The following is a 17,810-nucleotide window of genomic DNA, read 5'->3' as shown; positions in this document are numbered from 1 at the left end:
TCCTCTGACCATAGCCTCAGTAGCTCCACTTCCTTCTTTTCTAAAAAAACAGTTATAAATGTTTCTGTAGATACAAACCTACTGTCTAGTATGGAAATGTTGAAGAACTCATGGAGCATCATGCTTCTTAGCATCCTCTATGTGGTGATGTGGTTGTGCATGACTGGAGTTGTAGTAAGGCAGAGCATCTGTTGGGGAAAGCTGGTTGATACCTAGAATGGAGATTTGCAGATGAGTCTGACGTCTGCATCCAGTGGAAGGGAATGTTAGAGAGAACTTGGCCTGGTTCAGGCATAATGCTAAGCCATAATGCAATGGATTCAGTGAATGATTGATTGATTGATTTGCCTGGGTTAGTGTGGCCTCACCCATTGTTGCTGAGCATTCAAAACACCCTGGGCTGCGATAGCTCATTCAATAGACCATGGTTTAAAATGCTGAATTGCTATCATTTGCAAGTCAAGCTAGTAATCGTCATGTTCAAGCAGTTAAAAAAAAAAGTTGTAGTGTGTTCTGTCTCAATACTTACCTGGACTCCAGGATATGATAAAAAGAAAATCCATCATTTTTTTTGTTTCTTTGTTATAATTATAGCTGTTAATTTGATAATGTTATTTTAGTAGATTATATTTTTGCATCCACACAATTTTCAGTTATATTCACTATTCAGTTGTGTTTTGATTTTCCCCCTTTAAGTTTATTCCATTTTCAACCATATATTTCTGTTTGCTTGTTTTTTCCTCTTTTGTTCCTTCTCTTTCTCTTGACTCTCCTGGACTTCCAGGCACTAGAGGAGGAGATAGGCAGTCAGGCCACGGCGGTGAATCAGGTGGTCAGCATCGGGCACTCCTTGGCCTGGCTGAGCTGCTGTGCTGAGCAGGCCATGCTGGCCGAGAAGCTTGACCTGCTTGGGTCCCGGTACGCTGAGGTTTCTGACCGATGCGGCCGGAAGGCTACCCTCCTCGATCAGGCTTTGTCCAACGCCCGGCTCTTTGGGGAGGACGAGGTGGAGGTGCTCAACTGGTTGGCTGAGGTTGAGGACAAGCTCAGCTTGGTGTCCATCCAGGATTACAAACAAGAGGTCCTGCAGCAGCAACATTCTGGCCAGCTGGTATTGATCCGTTTTTCCCGTCTTTCATGATTGTGTTTATTTTGCTTCCCCACTCCTGTTGATTTGAATCATTTCATTTTGATCTTCACCAAATCAGACACATGGATGCATGGAGACAGTCCCTTGGGGACACAGGTTTCAGTGTGGGTCCATGTACTCCTGCAGACAAAGTCTTGCCACTGTCTTCTTGCAAAGAAGAGGACACAGTTCAGTGGTTCAGCAAATGCTTTGCATATAACATATGGTTCTGGCATCTCCATTTAAAAGAGAACTATGTAGCGGTGGGTGGAAAATATATTTTTTTTATCCCTGAGGTTCTGTTGCCCAGTTCTAACCCAATCCTTGGATGGAGCTGCAGCTTCTGAAGCTCCTTCCTGTTGAGGTTAGGCCTCTTGCTGTGGGGGGTGAAGGATAGTTTTTGGCCCATTGCAGCTCTCATCCTTTGCAGCCATTCCTTCTGCAGAGAAGTAAAAGGAAGGTCTGCGGGTGGGGCTGGGGGGTGAAATCTGGCCCTGGTTACTCTGTTGCCTTGAGGGAGGACAAGAAAAGAAGCTGGCAGATAGGACCATCCATAGGGAATAATCTTCTGTGCATTATAAGAGTAAGATATACTGTGAGAATAGGTGTCCTACTAGTGAATTCAAGAAGATTTCTTACCTGGAACAACAATAAGCCAAGGCTGGAGCAGGCTGGAGCAGAAGGAACCATCAGACTTTCCTTCCAAAGCTATGGACTTCATTTCAGATTGACTATATGGTAGCAGCAGGGGCAGGAGGAGGTCCAGGTGTTCCCTTCAGCCTGTGCAAGCCTCCAGTCTTGGGCTGTTCTCTGAAGACCCTTCCATTTGACATAGGTAGTGGGCATCTTTCCTTGCTGCCTGCTCAAGGCATCTGTTTTACCCTGGCTGCACCTGCTGCGCAGAATGCTCCTGCACAGAAGACACACACACATACAGATACACCAGTCTCTTGGGCAGGCTTCATCTACCAGCGATGTGTGCTGATCCAGTTTGCCTGCTCCGATGGGAATTATTTTGCTTTATTTATGTATTAAAGGGACAGTCCATTTAGATAACAGAACAAGGATAAGCACATTAAAAGACCCCAGATCACACGCTTTGATCTTTCACAAAGCCCTAAGATCTTTTCCAGGGAGGCTCCTCTTTCTGAGAGAGTTTTTTTCCATGCCTTTCTTCCTAGGCTTTGAATGATGAGATTGTGAACCGCAAGAAGCACGTTGACCAGGCCATCAAGAACGGGCAGGCCCTCCTGAAACAAACCACAGGTAGGAGAGGAAAAGTTGCCAGGCAGCCGCTGCACCTGCCTTGCCTACTCCAATCCATACCTGCACCCGGTCTGCAAAATACAGAATTCACAGTCCAAACTTTTGCATGGGTGGGATGGTCAGGGAGTCAGGCCTTGTGTGTCCAGTTTGAGAGCACCTTGCTATAGCCTGGATCCACATTAGATGACTTTTTCAAGCCAAATGCTCGGTGATCTTCCGCAGGGGAAGAGGTGCTGCTCATCCAGGAGAAACTGGATGGCATCAAGACCCGCTACTCAGACATCACCACTGCCAGCTCAAAGGCCCTCCGGACACTGGAGCAGGCACGGCAGCTGGCCACCAAGTTCCAGTCCACACACACAGAGCTGATGGGCTGGATGAGCCAGGTGGAAGAGGAGCTGATGTCTGGGGGAGGACCCTCTCCCCCTGGCGAGCAGATCCCTCAGTTCCAGCAGAGGCAGAAGGTAAGGGGCTTTGCAGGGAAAGTTCCAAGTTCCAGGCTGGGTTGGAGATGGCCTGCAGCTGCCCGCTTCTTCCTGCCACAAATAGGATACAGAGATTTTCCTTCCTGGCAGTAGGAAGTTGGGCTTCTGCTCAATGAGAAGCTTCCCTCATTCTCAGCAGGAAGAGCAGGCACCATGTTGCCTCTCCTCTTCCAGAGGCAGAAAGCAGAGCTCCGTCCTCGCATTGGGAATTGCTCTGAGGCAGCGTTTAGCCATTTGATACAGCCAGGTCTGGCCCAGCTTGATGGCCTGATTGCAGAGAGTGGCCTTCTTCCCCCCAGGAGCTAAAGAAGGAGGTGATGGAACACCAGCTTATCCTGGACACTGTGAATGAAGTGAGCCATGCCCTCCTTGAACTGGTGCCTTGGCGAGCCCGCGAAGGATTGGATAAGCTGGTCTCAGACACCAACGAGCGGTATAAAGCAATCAGTGACACCATCAAGCAACGGGTGGCAGAGATAGATGCTGCCATCCAGAGGTCTCAGCAGGTAGGCTGGGAGTTCCTTGTAAACCCTTGGTGATGCAGACACGACTCTCTGGGGTGCTTTACTCAAGCACGGGCCTTGTGTAGGTCTTTTTTCCCCAATCACCCAAGCCAATCCTTAGACATCATGCATTAGTGCACAGCTCTAGCACCAGGGACCAAAACACGTTTTTCACATGCTTCCTGGGGACATTGGGTGGGGGAGTTGTTCTCCTAGGGCAGGGACATTATTTGAGGGCTATGTCAGTCTTGATGCAGTGTGTTGAGGACCATGCTCCACACCTGGGCAAGATTTGTCTTTGGGGAGGTTTTATGGGTTAAGGGGTAAGATGTGTGGAGCAAAACAGTTTGAACAGTTGAGCCCCACGCACTCTGGGGCAGTAGAAGAAATGCTGGGGAGAGACATGTGGCTTCCAGTCCTCTCCTAAAATTCCAGTTATGTGACTGGACCCCCCTGCTTTTTCCACTTTCATAAAATTTTCCCCCACTCTGTTTGTTCCGTGCAGCACCAGGCTGGAATTCATTTGCTGCTTCTGCAGTACTGCCTTTCCCACCCCCCATGCCCCAGATGTCTGGCCCAGCAGATTTAAGGGGTCCCTGATGAGGAAGGCATATGCAGAGAGGGGTGCAGTATTCAAATCTGGCATGGCACCCTCCCTGTACCTGTCAACAGCTCCTTAAAAAGTCCATGCCCTTTCCTGAGCTTGCAGAGAGCCAGGCAGTTTCGGGAAATGCACATTGGAGGCATTAAGGAGGTGGCGAAGGGGCAGTGATCACTGCTGCCACCAGAACTCAAACAGGTATTTTCCTGAGCCCAGGGGGCATCTGGGCAGGCCTACAAAGGAGCTGCTGGCAAGTACCATGAGGGTGCCACACTCAATCTGAAGCATCTTTGCCATCCCCAGGCCCAAATGCTTTGTACCTTGTGTGTGCAGCTTTGTTGATGCCCCGCCACAGCCGTCTTTTGCCAGTTAGTTTCTCCAGATAACTTGGCTGCTCTCTCTCCTCTGACAGTACGAGCAGGCAGCCGATGCGGAGCTTGCCTGGGTTGCTGAGACCAGGCGGAAGTTGTTGGCACTTGGCCCAATTAGGCTGGAGCAGGATCAGACCACTGCCCAGCTGCAGGTGCAGAAGGTACGCAGAGGGGCAAACATGGAGGCTGTCTTGAAGTAGCAAGCTTAGAAAATGGAGCAGAGTTGGGCCAGATGGATGGGCAAGGAGAACAAGAGGCCATGTTAAGGTCAGGTGGGGAGCAAAGGGAGGCTGACTGAAGGAGGTGGTCTGGATGAAGGGAAAGGGGCAGGAGAGCTGGATGCTTCCAGGACAGCGAAGGAGAGCCATTAGGATTTCTTGAATCCTTGAGAGATGCCTTGGGCCCTGTTGTGTGGGAAGATGATATACGTTTTAATAATAATAATAATAATGGATAATGTATCTTGAGGTCAGTGTTTCTCAACCTTGGCAACTTTAAGCTGTGTGGGCTTCAACTCCCAGAATTCCCCAGCCAGAATTGCTTAAAATTGCCAAGGTTGAGAAACACTGCTTTAGGTAGTCAGGAGCACCCAGAAAGCCGTGTAGATAGAATGAGCATGCAGTGATCAAGAACGGGTGGTGAGGGAGACCCAGCCCATTGCTTTTGTTTTATGCTTCCGATGTGCTAGCATCGTTCTCTTCCACGTAGGCCTTCTCCATTGACATCATTCGTCACAAAGATTCTGTGGATGAGCTGCTCAGCCAGCGAACTGAGATTTTGGGAACTTGTGGAGAGGAGCAGAAAGCCATGCTGCAGGTAGATCTTGGGGCCCGGGAGGAACTGAGGAAGGTTGAGCCCAGGGTGATTGGGAAATCCAGCTTTTGAGGCTGCCCTGTTGACCTGCTCCAAACTCTGCCCCTGATCCACAGGAGAAGACCGAGTCTCTTCTGAAGCAGTACGAGGAGACCAGCCACCTCCACTCGGAGCGCTATGCGCGCCTGGAACGGGCCCAGGTCCTCGTCAACCAGTTCTGGGAGACTTACGAGGAACTCAGTCCTTGGCTTGAGGAGACCCAGGTGCTGATTGGGCAGCTGCCCCCTCCAGCAATCGACCACGAGCACCTCAAGCAGCAGCAGGAAGACATGAGGGTAACTGTGCATAAGGGGTGTGTCCCTGCGCATGCATGCCTTTGGGAAAGGCTGAGTCTGCACAGCTTAAAAATGGGCCCCTCGTTAACACAGCAGCTGCTCCTCGCCTTTGAGCAGTTCTGCTGAGTTGGAAGTTATACCAGCATTTGTTGGAAAAGAGATGGGCAGGAGCAAGCTGGGCAGAAGGTGCCAGTTGGGATGGGGGAGAGGAGAGGAAGGGGCTCCTGGCTGAGCCTGCCGTGGGGTAGCCGCGTGGCGTTCAGATTGGCTGGGCTCATTGCAGGGAACCCGGACATGGTCTGTACTGTGTTAGTACCCTGCGTGAGCCAAACGCTGCCTTATTCAGCCAACTGAGACTAAAACAATGCGTGGTTAGCACAATACACAACACATTTTTGTGCTGAAAGATAAAATGAGAGGGTGGAGGTTTAACTTTCTTGCTTAATTCTGTCTTCACAATAAACTTGCATGCTGGGTTTCCCAGTCTGCTGAATTTGTTCTTGACTAGGTTGGTATAATTTATGAAACTCAGAGCAAATTGTTGGCTATGTATAGCAATGCTTTATTTTCTGGAGCCAGTAAACAGCTTTGGCTTTAAGTGCTACCTCTTCTCTTCATGCTCTTGGGGTCTCTGCATCCCAGAGCAGATGAAAGTTAAAGTGTTACCTTTTTCTTTACATGGCATTTTTTCTTTGTAGCAACTGAGAGAATCAATTGCTGAGCACAAGCCCCACATTGATAAGCTGCTGAAAATTGGCCCTCAGCTGAAGGAGCTGAACCCTGAAGAAGGGGCCATGGTGCAGGAGAAGTATCTTGCAGCAGAAGCCTCGTACTCCCACATCAAGGAGGAAGTCCGCCAGCGGGCCCTGGCCCTCGATGAGGCCATCTCCCAGTCAACCCAGGTTTGGGAACGCGTTGCTGGCCTTGAGGGCTTAGGACAGGGCAGGACCCAGGGTGGGGGACAATGGATTGGGGTGTTTTCTGCCGTAGCTCCAGAGGAGAAAAGGCAAAATCAGCTGTGTATCTTTGGGGGAGCCTGCAACCTTGGCAGCAGGGCTACACTTGCTAAAGCTTACTGTCAGATGAAACCAGGGCCAGGAATCGTGCCTCTAGTCTCTGGGCAAGAAAATCAGAAGGGGGACCTGGAGGTAAGGACACGATTCAGAAGTGACTTAGTCAGTGGTAAGGTCACCCTGGGCAAACAGCGGCCCTGTTTCAGGGCAGGGTGCTGTGTCTTGGCCTTTTGTGGATGGGCTGGGGACAAAGCTGCTTCCCAGCCCTCCCCACCGAGCTTCTGCTGCCAGAATAGGGTAGCATAGGGCTGGGGGGACCATTTTGTCACCCTCTTGCAAGCAAAACTGCTCTGCCAGTTTCTCCAAGGGACGCCAGTCCTTGGGAAGGCAAACAGGCAGAGCAGGGAGAAAGGCTGGGAGGAGACCCCAGGGCAGGGGAAACGGCGAGTCACAGGGGCCCAGTAGGCATCTCCTTGCCCCAGAAGCTTCTCTTGGCTCAGGAGAACAGTTCTGCTGCACTGATCTTGGCTTCTCCCTGGGAGGAGCAACAGCTGGGGGTGGAAGGGCATTTGGCCTCCTAAGTCTTCCCTGGGGACTACAAAGACCCTTTGCTTAAGAGATTAAGGGAAGATGGAGGCAAATAGAAGTTTGGCAAAGAATTCCTATTCTCAATAGAAACAGAGGTTTGGGGGGTGGGGTTGGTATAGGCTTTTTTTCATCAGATTTGTTTAATTTCCATTTTGGCATCACAGTGTTTTGGATTTATGCAAGGAACCACATTTGTTGTCCCCTCATTTCAACTTGTCTTGTGGAAGTTAGTTGGTAATCCTTAATGCTGTTACATTAGGTTTTGTTCTGTGTCACATCTGTTGAAGGTAGTTCTAGAATACATTTTTATATTGCTTTAGTCATTTCTACTCCCTTTGGTTTACCCTCACATTAATGCTGAGTTTTTCCTCCTCCACCCCCTCTCATCACCCCTCCCATTGTGGAATGTCTTCCCCGTTGTCTGTTTCGGTGCCCATTTACCGTCTTCCCTGCGTGCTCGTCACCACTCATTGTTGTGTTGACTCCACCATGACAGATTGCAGAGGTAAGAATCCCCTCGTTGCGTAACAGACTTCCTGCCCTCTGGATTAGCCAAAAGGTTCTCATCGTACGTTGCTCGCTTTCCTCGCTTGGAATTCTCTCGCGCCCACTTGAGGGTGGTGGACGCCTCTCGCACCCCGGAGTACTGAACACTCTGGGGCAGATTCTTAGCAAGATGCGCGAAAAATCCCTATTTAGTTACCTAAATAGGGGCGGCCTATTCTGCTGCCGCCTCTGGTTTGGAGAGAGCAGAACTGCCTTGCTGTGTGTTTGTGCCCCCCACCAGGAAACACTGAATGCGAATTGTGGAGAAAGCAAGGGTGGCGGGTGCAGAATGTTGCTCTGTGATCATGTATGTCACTGGTGCTTCAGCTGAAGCCAAAACAAGGTGGCTCTCTCTCTCTGCCATGAGGCCCTTCCCCCACTGAGAGCTCCCCAAAGAAGCCAGAGTATGTCCTCCCCCTGCCCCCGCCCCCAGTAATTTGCTCTTAAGGAAGCCGTTCTTGAAGGAGCAAGGAAGGCCTGAGCACCTGGTTCCCCAAAATGGTGCAACTCACTCTCTACACGCCCAGAGGAGTGGCTTCCGGACTCCCATAGCTGTTCCCTGTTGAGGGTGGGTTGCTTTGGAATTCAGGCAGGCTGCAGGAGCGGTTTATAGCGTGACCTCAGAGGGGCAAATGCCCCACAGGGCACCTCCAGACATGAGCTTGAATGCCAGTTGATGCTCCTCCTGGAAAGGAAATGGATTTTATTATGAAAGGACCCAAGCAAAGGCACGCACATCACACCCAAAGCTTGCAGAAGATTTGGGAGTCACCGACATATGTCTTGGATGGGGTTCAGCTCTCGTTTTAATTCCCTGACTTGAATCCACAATGCCTTTCTGCCTTCAGGTGTAGGACAGCGGCTGTGCCTGTTCCCTCAAGAATTCATAGCAGGTCATAAAGCAGGGAGGGGGGCAGGAACGGGGGGAGTGGAGGAGAGAACACTCTTGGCACAACCAGTGCCATGAAATATTTGACATCAGGATTTGCTCTTAGTCGCAGCAACCAGTTTTGATAAAGACTTGTGTCTTGGGATTAATCTTTCCAAAAAACATACGACACTCCAGAGAGGAATTTGCAAGGGTCATGCACAGAGAAGAGCATGTCGACTAAGAAGAATCAGTCAAAGCAGCAAAGATCTAAATGTGCCCTTTGGCATAATCAGCTGGAACCTCACTGTGGTCCTCCCTTCCATTCAGTTTCACGATAAGATAGAGCCGATGCTGGAGACGCTGGAGAACCTCTCCTCCCGCCTGCGCATGCCTCCGTTGATCCCAGCGGAGGTTGAGAAGATCCGGGAGTGCATCGGTGACAATAAAAATGCCACGCTGGAGCTGGAGAAGCTGCAGCCCTCCTTCGAAGGGCTAAAGCGCCGGGGAGAAGAGCTGATTGGACGATCCCAAGGAGCAGACAGAGATCTGGCAGCCAAAGGTAAGGTGCTAGAATAGCCTGAAATCTAGGATTTGCACGTGGTCCCTCTTCCTTGGTGTTGCATGGGATTTAGACAGCCACGTGTTTCCTAGCACAGAAGTAGAATTGTTTTCCTGAGGATTTGTGGGGGGGTTTAATCCTCCTTGCTCCATTTCAGACATCCAGGATAAATTAGATCAGATGGTATTTTTCTGGGAAGACATCAAAGCTCGGGCTGAGGAGCGTGAAATCAAGTTCCTTGATGTTCTGGAGCTGGCGGAGAAGTTCTGGTACGACATGGCTGCCCTCCTAACCACTATCCGAGATACACAGGACATTGTCCATGACCTGGAAAGTCCTGGGATTGACCCATCAATCATCAAACAGCAGATTGAAGCAGCTGAGGTAGGAAGGCAGAGCCGTTTGTTAAGCTTCATACTCTGCAGACTGTTAACTTCTGGAATGCGTTCCCACAAATTGTCCATAACTTGAGTCTTCAAAAGAGTTGTGAAAGCCAAGAGAGGGAAATTTAGGCCTTCCCACTTCGCAGAAGGCATTGGTTTAAGAAGAGATACCTCTTAATTCTCTAATTTCCTGTTCAGAACAATCACCAGAACATTATTTGGTGTTTTTTTCTGGCACGAATGATACTGTGCCAGTTAGCTTTCTGTTTCAACAGGCCGTGACCTCCTTTCTAGGAATAAGCTTTAGAATGTTTCTTCCCTAGATTTTAAACAACAACCCACAGAGGGAAAATGATTTGATAAAAAACCTGAACATATCCCATTCTTTGATCTACTTAACCATTTGTCTGCTACTTCGTGTTTTGTTATAGCAAAGGTATATATTGCTGCGTAAGCGTCATATTCTAGGAATAAACTCTGATTACGGACACCATTTCAGAAACACAGTTGCTGATATATGTGAGGGTAGGGAGAGTTTGCTAAACAACCATCATCTGCTGCTTGATCCTCCCCTGCAGACAATCAAGGAGGAGACTGACAGTTTGCACGAAGAACTGGAATTCATCCGAATCCTCGGGGCCGATCTGATTTTTGCCTGTGGAGAGATGGAAAAACCAGAAGTGAAGAAAAGCATCGATGAGGTAGGTGGTGGCCCTTTCAGTTTTGGGCTGAGCTGCTTTGATGTGAAGTTGGGAGGAGGGACAGGAAGGCAAAATGGGGCCTCTGTGTGGGACTCCTCCCATCTGCTTGGCAAGAAATTCATGCCACTTGTGCCCCAGCCGGGTAGGCGACTCTGTCAGACGGAGGTCCAGAGGCGCTTTGTCCAAAAGATGCGGGCTGCTCCCTCGCCCCCCGCTGAAACGGGCACCTCTGCCAAACCCTTTCCGCCAAACGGCTCTGTTGCCACGCCCGGCCTGGCCAGGGGTGCTGGAGCTGCGGAGTCCTTCCTGTCTTGCAGATGAACAGCGCCTGGGAGCACCTGAGCAGGACCTGGAAGGAGAGGCTGGAGAGGCTGGCCGAGGCCATGCAGAGCGCCGTGCAGTACCAGGACAACCTGCAGGTGGTGCCAGAGGGCCCGGGAGGAGGTGGTGGGGCGGGCCTCTTCCTCGGCCGGAGGGCTGCTGCTCTCCCTGTGGCCCCGCTGGCTGGGGGAGATTTCCTGGCAGTGTCACTGGAGGGGGAGAGGATTTGGAGGGGCCAAGGCAGGAAACGGACATAGAGACCTAGCTTACTCAAGTCCTGATCTGTTTGGTCATTCTCACACCAAGAACCAGCCCTTGAAATAGAGCGACTGCTGAATTTGAGTGTCTGCCCATTTTCTGGGGCTTAGAGGGGCTCAAGTGCCCTATGGGTGGGCTTAGCGCACCCATTTTTACCCTTCGCGTACCAGGCAAAGGCCAACAATTCAGCTGTTTTGTTGCTGAATTTCACTAGCATGAACTCCGACTGCTTTTGGTGGGGTGGAGGATAAGTATAATTTGTGGACTGAAGGTTGCCCACCCCCCTCGAGCTAATGGGAGGCCAAAAGTTGCCGGGGGCAGAGATGAACTTCCTCTCTGGGGTTGAGTGCGGCCTGTGATGGACTTGAGCTGTGCTGAGGAACCAATGTCCTCATGCCTGGCCAGAACAAGAAACAGCATCATTAGCGCCGAAGGAGACAGACTCCTAAGGGGATTGGAATGCTGGGAGCCCTTTAAGCCCGGGGGCCTCTGTGCGGATGCGTAGGAGTGGATCTGAGTGGCTCTCAGGACAGCAAGGGACGGGGAAGAGTCCTGATTCTCAGAGACAGCAGCTTGGCAGGATGAAGGCTAGCTAGGTTCGCCTTCATTTGTGTCCATGTTCTTTTTGCAGGCTATGTTTGACTGGCTGGATAACACCGTGATTAAACTCTGCAACATGCCTCCAGTGGGCACAGACCTCAACACCGTCAAAGAACAACTGAATGAGATGAAGGTGTGCGCGCGCATGCCAAGCAGGAAATGAGTGCAGTTTTCTCCAAACCTTGAGGTGTCTGTGGTGGTAGTAATAGCCTAGAATGTCATCCTCATTTTCTACTCTCTGGCAGGAATTTAAAATAGAAGTGTACCAGCAGCAAATAGAGATGGAGAAGCTGAATCACCAGGGAGAACTTTTGCTCAAAAAAGCTACAGACGAGACAGACCGAGACATCATCAGGGAGCCTCTGACAGAGCTGAAGCATCTTTGGGAGAACCTGGGTGACAAAATAGCCCATCGGCAGGTATGGCAAACTCCCAGGCCCTGGGCTGGCTGGATGAGGGGAGGGCTTATCCCACTCGGTCGTTTCCGAGCTGAGGCCATGGCTTCCCCCTTTTAGAAAGAGCTCCTCCCAGATGGTCCTCATCCTCACCTGTTCACACCTGAAGGGGCTCTGGCTCGTGTGCAGTTGATGGAGGCCTTCTGCCTGCCTGGAGGCTGCATCCAGGCTGCATGAAATACTCTGAAATCTTTATAGTTTTTTTTTCTTTTCTGGGCAGTAACATTGTTTTTGATCAATTAGCCAGTTTTTGGCTTCTCTCCTGTTTGATTTTTGAGCCTGACTTTTTGGTTTGAGCTATTCTTAACTTATTTCCTGGTTTGTTGGTTTTGTAGTTGTATTGTTTTAAAAACATGGTGAGCCTTCTTGAGTACCCCTTGTTGGGGTGGAAAGGTGTGATGAAAGGTCCCACTGAATATTAAAACCCGTCCTCTTTCTCTACCCTCTTCATTAAACAGCACAAGCTGGAAGGGTCCCTCTTGGCCCTTGGCCAGTTTCAGCATGCCCTGGCTGAGCTAATGGCGTGGCTGACCCACACCGAAGAGCTGCTGGATGCCCAGAGGCCCATCAGTGGGGACCCGAAAGTCATTGAGGTGGAGTTGGCCAAGCACCACGTGAGTGCAAGGAGGGGACACGCAGAGTCCTTTGGCTGTTTCCAACAAGGGTTCTGCTTCGATTTACGTTGTTTCTCCGGGGTCTTGAGGGCCATGTCCTGCCCTAGCTAGATGATAGCAGTCACTCGGCTCCTGAGGTTCCTGTTTTTTTGTGTCCAGCATCTCTGTAGTCTCTGCCTTAGCAACCTGCTGCCAGAAAGTAGTCAGGCTACGCATTCAGGGGTCTGGATCCTTTGCCCATTGGGTGGATAAACAGCCTCGTACCCGCAAACTGCCCCCTCCGCCGGGAGCCCTGCCTTCTGATGCCGTGGCAGATCAGTGAAGCTGCCTTCCGAGAGCAGGGGCCACCCGTCTGCTGGGGCCAGAGCACTGGGGGTATTTCCCCTTGGCTACATTGGGCCTGGGCGAGTGAGTCACTCATCTCCAGACGCATCTTCTCATCTGCTGGGGTTCTGGGTGCTAAATCAGAGTGCAAGAAGAAGCCAAGGTGGCTCCCCTGAAAGAGCTCCTTCGTTCCCTGGCATTTTCAGCTTGAGTCATCTTCCGCAAAAGCAAAGCTGAAAGCTGAGCCCTTCTTATAAGGGCTGCAAAAACCTGTTTTGTTCTCCACCCCTGATGCCATCCCAGGTGCTGAAAAACGATGTGTTGGCTCACCAAGCCACAGTAGAGACAGTGAACAAGGCTGGCAATGAACTGCTGGAATCCAGCGCAGGGGATGACGCCAGCAGCCTCCGGAACCATCTGGAGACCATGAACTCCTGCTGGGAGTCGGTGCTGCAGAAGACCGAAGAGCGGGAGCAGCAACTGCAGACGACTCTTCAACAGGTGGGCAGGGCGGGTCTGCCAGCCTCGTGAGCTGGGAAGATGAAGGACAATGTGAGGAAAAGCGGTCTGCCAGCTCTGAGCCCTTGACTTACAACTGGCCCTCTTTCAGAGAGCGGCATCCCTCTTCCTTGGTTGGCTGGGCTTGCGTGGGGATTTAATACTGTGATTTTCAGGGCCTTTTGCAGGTAGTGGTTTTTTATATTATTACCCACAAAAGGTATCCTTTTTGTTACTTTGGATTTGAAGTCCTTGTAGGTTTGGATTACCAGGAAAGGCATTAGTTGCCAATCTTGCACTGAAATCCATAAATGGCCCATCTTGTCCTTTGCACGTGTCACAGGCTCAGGGCTTCCATGGTGAGATTGAAGACTTCCTTCTGTGGCTCACCAGGATGGAGAGTCAACTGTCAGCTTCTAAACCGACAGGTGGGCTGCCAGAAACTGCCCGGGAACAGCTCAGTGCCCACATGGTGAGTCACAGCTGCTGGAAGATGACCCCTCCAGTGATGGGGGGATTCACTCTGGAAAAGCACTTTTTCAGTAATAAAAATGCCCCTTAGGGAGTCAGCCTAAAAGACAAATAGGAACCGTTCGAAAAGAATTAGGGGGGAAAGGCTCATTGAGCTTCATTTTACCTTACGCGGTGTAGCCATAGAGCCCACATGAAAGCTCTGTGGTGGTTTCACAGTAGGTTAGCCAACAATACCCAAGTCTTGTAGGAAAAAGGTGTGAAGATGGCATGCATCCACTTTAGGACCTCTAAACCCAGCAGGAATTTTTGTCACTAACCAAAAATTCCCTGAGCCAAACAGTGCCGGCAAAGAAGACCTGGTGTATCTTTGAGGAGGAACCCTGCAAAATGCCCCCTGTGAAAAATGCCCCTTCGTGTTCCAGGAGCTCTATGCCCAGTTCAAGGCCAATGAGGAGATCTACAGCCAGCTCTTGGCGAAGGGGAGGCTGATGCTTCTGAGCCGCGATGATTCTGGATCTGGATCAAAGATGGAACAAAGCGTGGCTCTCTTGGAACAGAAATGGGTCCTTGTCAGCACGAAGATGGAAGAGCGAAAGGTAGTGGACAGGGCTGATAGGGACTTTGGTTACGCCAAGCACCGTCTTATTGCACTCAGATGGGTATGGTGCAGATACACACGAGGGAAAGAGATTTGCCTTTCTCTGGCAGCAGCAGCACGGCAAGCCTTTGATTGGCAGGTCTGTTTCCAGCTTTATACAGGTAGTCCTCACTTAACAACCACAATAGGGATTGGAAAGCTGGTTGTTAAGTGGTGCAGTCATTAAGTGAGTCACCACGTGGCCGGACCTGATTTTTTGACCATTTTACAATGGTCGTTAAGTGAATCCAGCTTCCCCAATGGCTTTTTTTGCCAGAAACTGGCAAAAAAGGTCACAAATCGCGATCATGTGACCGCAGGATGCTGGAACTGGTCATAATTGTGAGCTGGTTGCCAAGTGCCCAAATCACAATCGTGTGACTGCAGGGGTGGTGTGATGTTTTGCAACAGTCGTTTGAGTACAGGTCGTAAAGTACTTTTTCTGAGGCTGTGGTAACTTTGGACCATCATTAAACGAACGGTTGTTAAGTGAGGACTACCCGTATGAGTAAACTGGATTCTCTGCATGTAGGAATCATGGACTTCACAGAGGAACTGTTGAACCTGAGTGGAACAAAAGAGCTCAGGAGACTGGGCTGGGAGGGAGAAGCAGGGATCCAAGTTTGCTGAAGGAGAAGCAGTTGATATGAGTTTGGCCTGGGAAAGCAGCGTGGCTCAGGCGAAGTGCCTTTTCCTCATTTTCCTTGTTAGTTCCACTTACCTGATGCATGGCCCCTGGTTGAAGCCCACCAGGATAGCCATACCAGCAGGGTAGCAACCAGGCTGGCTTTCTTATAGCAATACCCGTGCTGGCTGGGAATTCTGGGAGCTGAAGTCCACCCTTCTGAAAGTTGAGAAACACTGATCTGTATCCTTCACAAAGTGCAGACTTGCAGTCCCGTCGCCCCTAAGCAGAGGCCTGCTTGACTGTGCGGAGGGATGAGAGGCAGGGGGTGACTGAATACAGGGCGCAGGACTGGGTCCAGCCCAGTGGGGTGGGGAGGTGGTGTTCAGTGTCCTCTCAAAGCTCCCCTTGTTTGTTTGATTGATTTATATGCCACCCGACTGGGTGGGTGAGTCCTTGCAAGGCTTCCCCCATTTCCATTATTGGAATAAGCTGCTCAGAGCCTGATGGAGCTCCCGTTAATCCTGCAAATGAGCCCCTGACCCAGCACTAGGATCAAAGGGTGGACTGGAGGGTGAAGGAGAGAGGGAGTTTCAGTGGGGCAGGCAATGCGCCTTCAAGGTTTCCTTTCCTCACCAGCATTCAGACCCCTCTTTTGTCAGGAAGCATCAAGGGGCTGCAGCAGGTTTCTGCCTCATCCATGGAAAAGTTTCTGTTAGCTTTTGAGTCAGCATCTCTCCATCATTCTTCATGGGGTGGTGAAAGGGGAAGGAATTCACCCCGCTGAGAATGTCATTAGAAAGGGTGTGACTACCTGGGGCTTTTCAAACTGTGGGTCTTCAGCAACTTGGGGTTCGGAGGGTCACAATTAAAAAAAGATAACACGTTAGACTTAGATTGGCAAAGCCAGAAAGTGGCATATTGATTTCTTATCCAACTCGAACCTCAGCGAAATTCTAGTTTTACTCTTGGAGCAGGTGCAGGCCAACCACGGTGAGATTTGTTGGGTGTCCCTTTTTTCTGCCCCCCTTTCTCACTCCTCTGCCTTGTCCCCTATTTAGTCCAAGCTGGAGGAGGCGCTCAACTTGGCAACCGAATTCCAGAATTCCCTGCAGGACTTCATCAACTGGCTGACCCTGGCGGAGCAGAGTCTGAACGTTGCTTCTCCCCCCAGCCTCATCCTTAACACTGTGCTCTCCCAAGTAGAGGATCACAAGGTAAGGGCATTAATCTTGCTTAATCTTGGCAAAAGGCTCACAACAGCCCAGCGAGGAACGCCAGCCAGAGGGTCTCCAGGGGGATGGGTGGGACTTCAGCCTTGTGTGCAGGCCTCTCTCAGCTCTCACCCAAAGGAAGGAGATGTGGCTGCATCCCATAATGCCAGGATTCCGAAGAAGTGCCCATGGAGGGATTTATCTTTTGTTTCCCCCCATCCGACCCCCGGCAGGGTTTTGCTAATGAAGTAAACGCCCACCGGCATCAGATCATTGCTCTGGACCAAAGTGGAAATCAGCTGAAGTTTCTGAGCCAGAAGCAGGATGTGGTCCTGATCAAGAACCTCCTGGTCAGTGTGCAGTCCCGCTGGGAGAAGGTTGTCCAGCGGTCAGTTGAAAGGGGGCGGGCGCTGGACGATGCCAGGAAGCGGGCAAAACAGGTGAGTGCTATGGAGGGCAGTACAGTTTGTGAGTCAACTGTGGGCCTACAAAATAGCTTACATCCTTGCAAAGAAGCAGCATTGTCCCAGGCGCCATGCTTGTTGCCACCCTAATGCAGCAGGACTACAGTTAAAATGCATTAAGAGCTGTGGGCTGGCAGTGAGGGGGCCACAGGGAGGGGATTCTGCTGGCTTGGGGAGGACCAACAAAGAGAGGAGAGAGGGGAGGCATGGCTTGTTTGCTCAGAAGGAAAGGGAGGTTGAGGCGAAACGGCAAATCCTGTGGAGCAGGAGAAGTGTTGGGAAGATGGGAGCTTGTGCAGGGGAGGGGGAGAACACAAGACGAACAGGGAAAGTAAGCTTGGGAAGTAGGAAGGTAGAGCACAGTCGGGCTAAGAACTGGAAGTTCGGTAGTGGTGCAGAATGGGCTGGAAAAGCGAGGAAGCCAGGGATTTTAGCTTGGTAAGGAATTAGCAGGGGAGCAAAGCCGAGGCTTCTGGAGGTGAGCGGCGGGTGCAAGTGTCTCTTTGGTAGATGTAACAGGCGGTGAGAATCACCTCAGGGGAAGGAGGAAGAGCCGCAGCCAGGCAACGGCCGATAAGCGACACCCGAGTCCAAAGGGGGGGCGGGGGGGAGAGCGTCTCGGAAGGGACCCTCCCTGGTTCTCCGGACCGCAAGGGCAGGGGAGGGGGAAGTGCTGTCAGGCTTGCCAGATTCTGTCCCTGTGACCTCACAGTAAAGGTAGGGTGGGCACTCGTGGTTTTGGTCGCCTGTCTGGCTACCTTGAAGGGCTGACAGCAGAGGAGTTCTGAAGGCATCCTGGAAACGGGAGATTGGAAGGCAAGCGGGGACTCTTCCTACTACTACCCAAGGAGTAACAGTCCATGCTTGGACTGTAAACTTCCTTGGCAGCCAGCCTCTCTGGAACTGAGACAATCAATACATAAATGAGGGGAGAAGACCATGCCAGAGATCTCCCTGAGAGGGTGTCGCAGGTTTCGTTGGGAGAAACAAGGGATCAGATGCGTAACGCTCACTCTTTGGGGTCCATTTTTACCCTTTTAGTTCCACGAAGCTTGGAAAAAGTTGGTGGACTGGTTGGAAGATGCTGAAAATCGTCTAAACTCTGAGCTGGAAATTTCAAACGATCCTGACAAAATCAAACTGCAGCTTTCCAAGCACAAGG

General features: G+C 50.9%; 2 protein-coding genes across 2 annotated transcripts in view; one reads left to right on the top strand and one right to left on the bottom strand.

Annotated features, from left to right (window-relative positions):
* Nucleotides 1–17,810, bottom strand: part of PPIE (peptidylprolyl isomerase E) — a 338,541-nt gene that overhangs the window by 262,447 nt on the left and 58,284 nt on the right. The gene's annotated exons all lie outside the window — the stretch shown is intronic.
* Nucleotides 1–17,810, top strand: part of LOC134503080 (microtubule-actin cross-linking factor 1-like) — a 272,573-nt gene that overhangs the window by 234,172 nt on the left and 20,591 nt on the right. Inside the window, exons 57-77 of the mRNA XM_063311709.1 lie at nt 785–1,111; nt 2,311–2,395; nt 2,618–2,859; nt 3,180–3,386; nt 4,397–4,516; nt 5,064–5,171; nt 5,285–5,503; nt 6,202–6,405; nt 8,849–9,080; nt 9,238–9,464; nt 10,042–10,164; nt 10,482–10,583; nt 11,375–11,476; nt 11,589–11,762; nt 12,257–12,412; nt 13,040–13,237; nt 13,578–13,706; nt 14,131–14,304; nt 16,032–16,187; nt 16,418–16,624; nt 17,690–17,809. Of these exons, the coding sequence (XP_063167779.1) occupies nt 785–1,111; nt 2,311–2,395; nt 2,618–2,859; nt 3,180–3,386; nt 4,397–4,516; nt 5,064–5,171; nt 5,285–5,503; nt 6,202–6,405; nt 8,849–9,080; nt 9,238–9,464; nt 10,042–10,164; nt 10,482–10,583; nt 11,375–11,476; nt 11,589–11,762; nt 12,257–12,412; nt 13,040–13,237; nt 13,578–13,706; nt 14,131–14,304; nt 16,032–16,187; nt 16,418–16,624; nt 17,690–17,809 (3,612 nt within the window). The remainder of the gene's footprint in view (nt 1–784; nt 1,112–2,310; nt 2,396–2,617; nt 2,860–3,179; nt 3,387–4,396; nt 4,517–5,063; nt 5,172–5,284; nt 5,504–6,201; nt 6,406–8,848; nt 9,081–9,237; nt 9,465–10,041; nt 10,165–10,481; nt 10,584–11,374; nt 11,477–11,588; nt 11,763–12,256; nt 12,413–13,039; nt 13,238–13,577; nt 13,707–14,130; nt 14,305–16,031; nt 16,188–16,417; nt 16,625–17,689; nt 17,810) is intronic.

This window comes from Candoia aspera, chromosome 10 (assembly GCF_035149785.1).
Source record: "Candoia aspera isolate rCanAsp1 chromosome 10, rCanAsp1.hap2, whole genome shotgun sequence".
Lineage (NCBI taxonomy): Eukaryota > Metazoa > Chordata > Lepidosauria > Squamata > Boidae > Candoia > Candoia aspera.
Note: the sequence above shows the minus strand (reverse complement) of the source record. Positions and strands in the feature narration are given on the sequence as shown.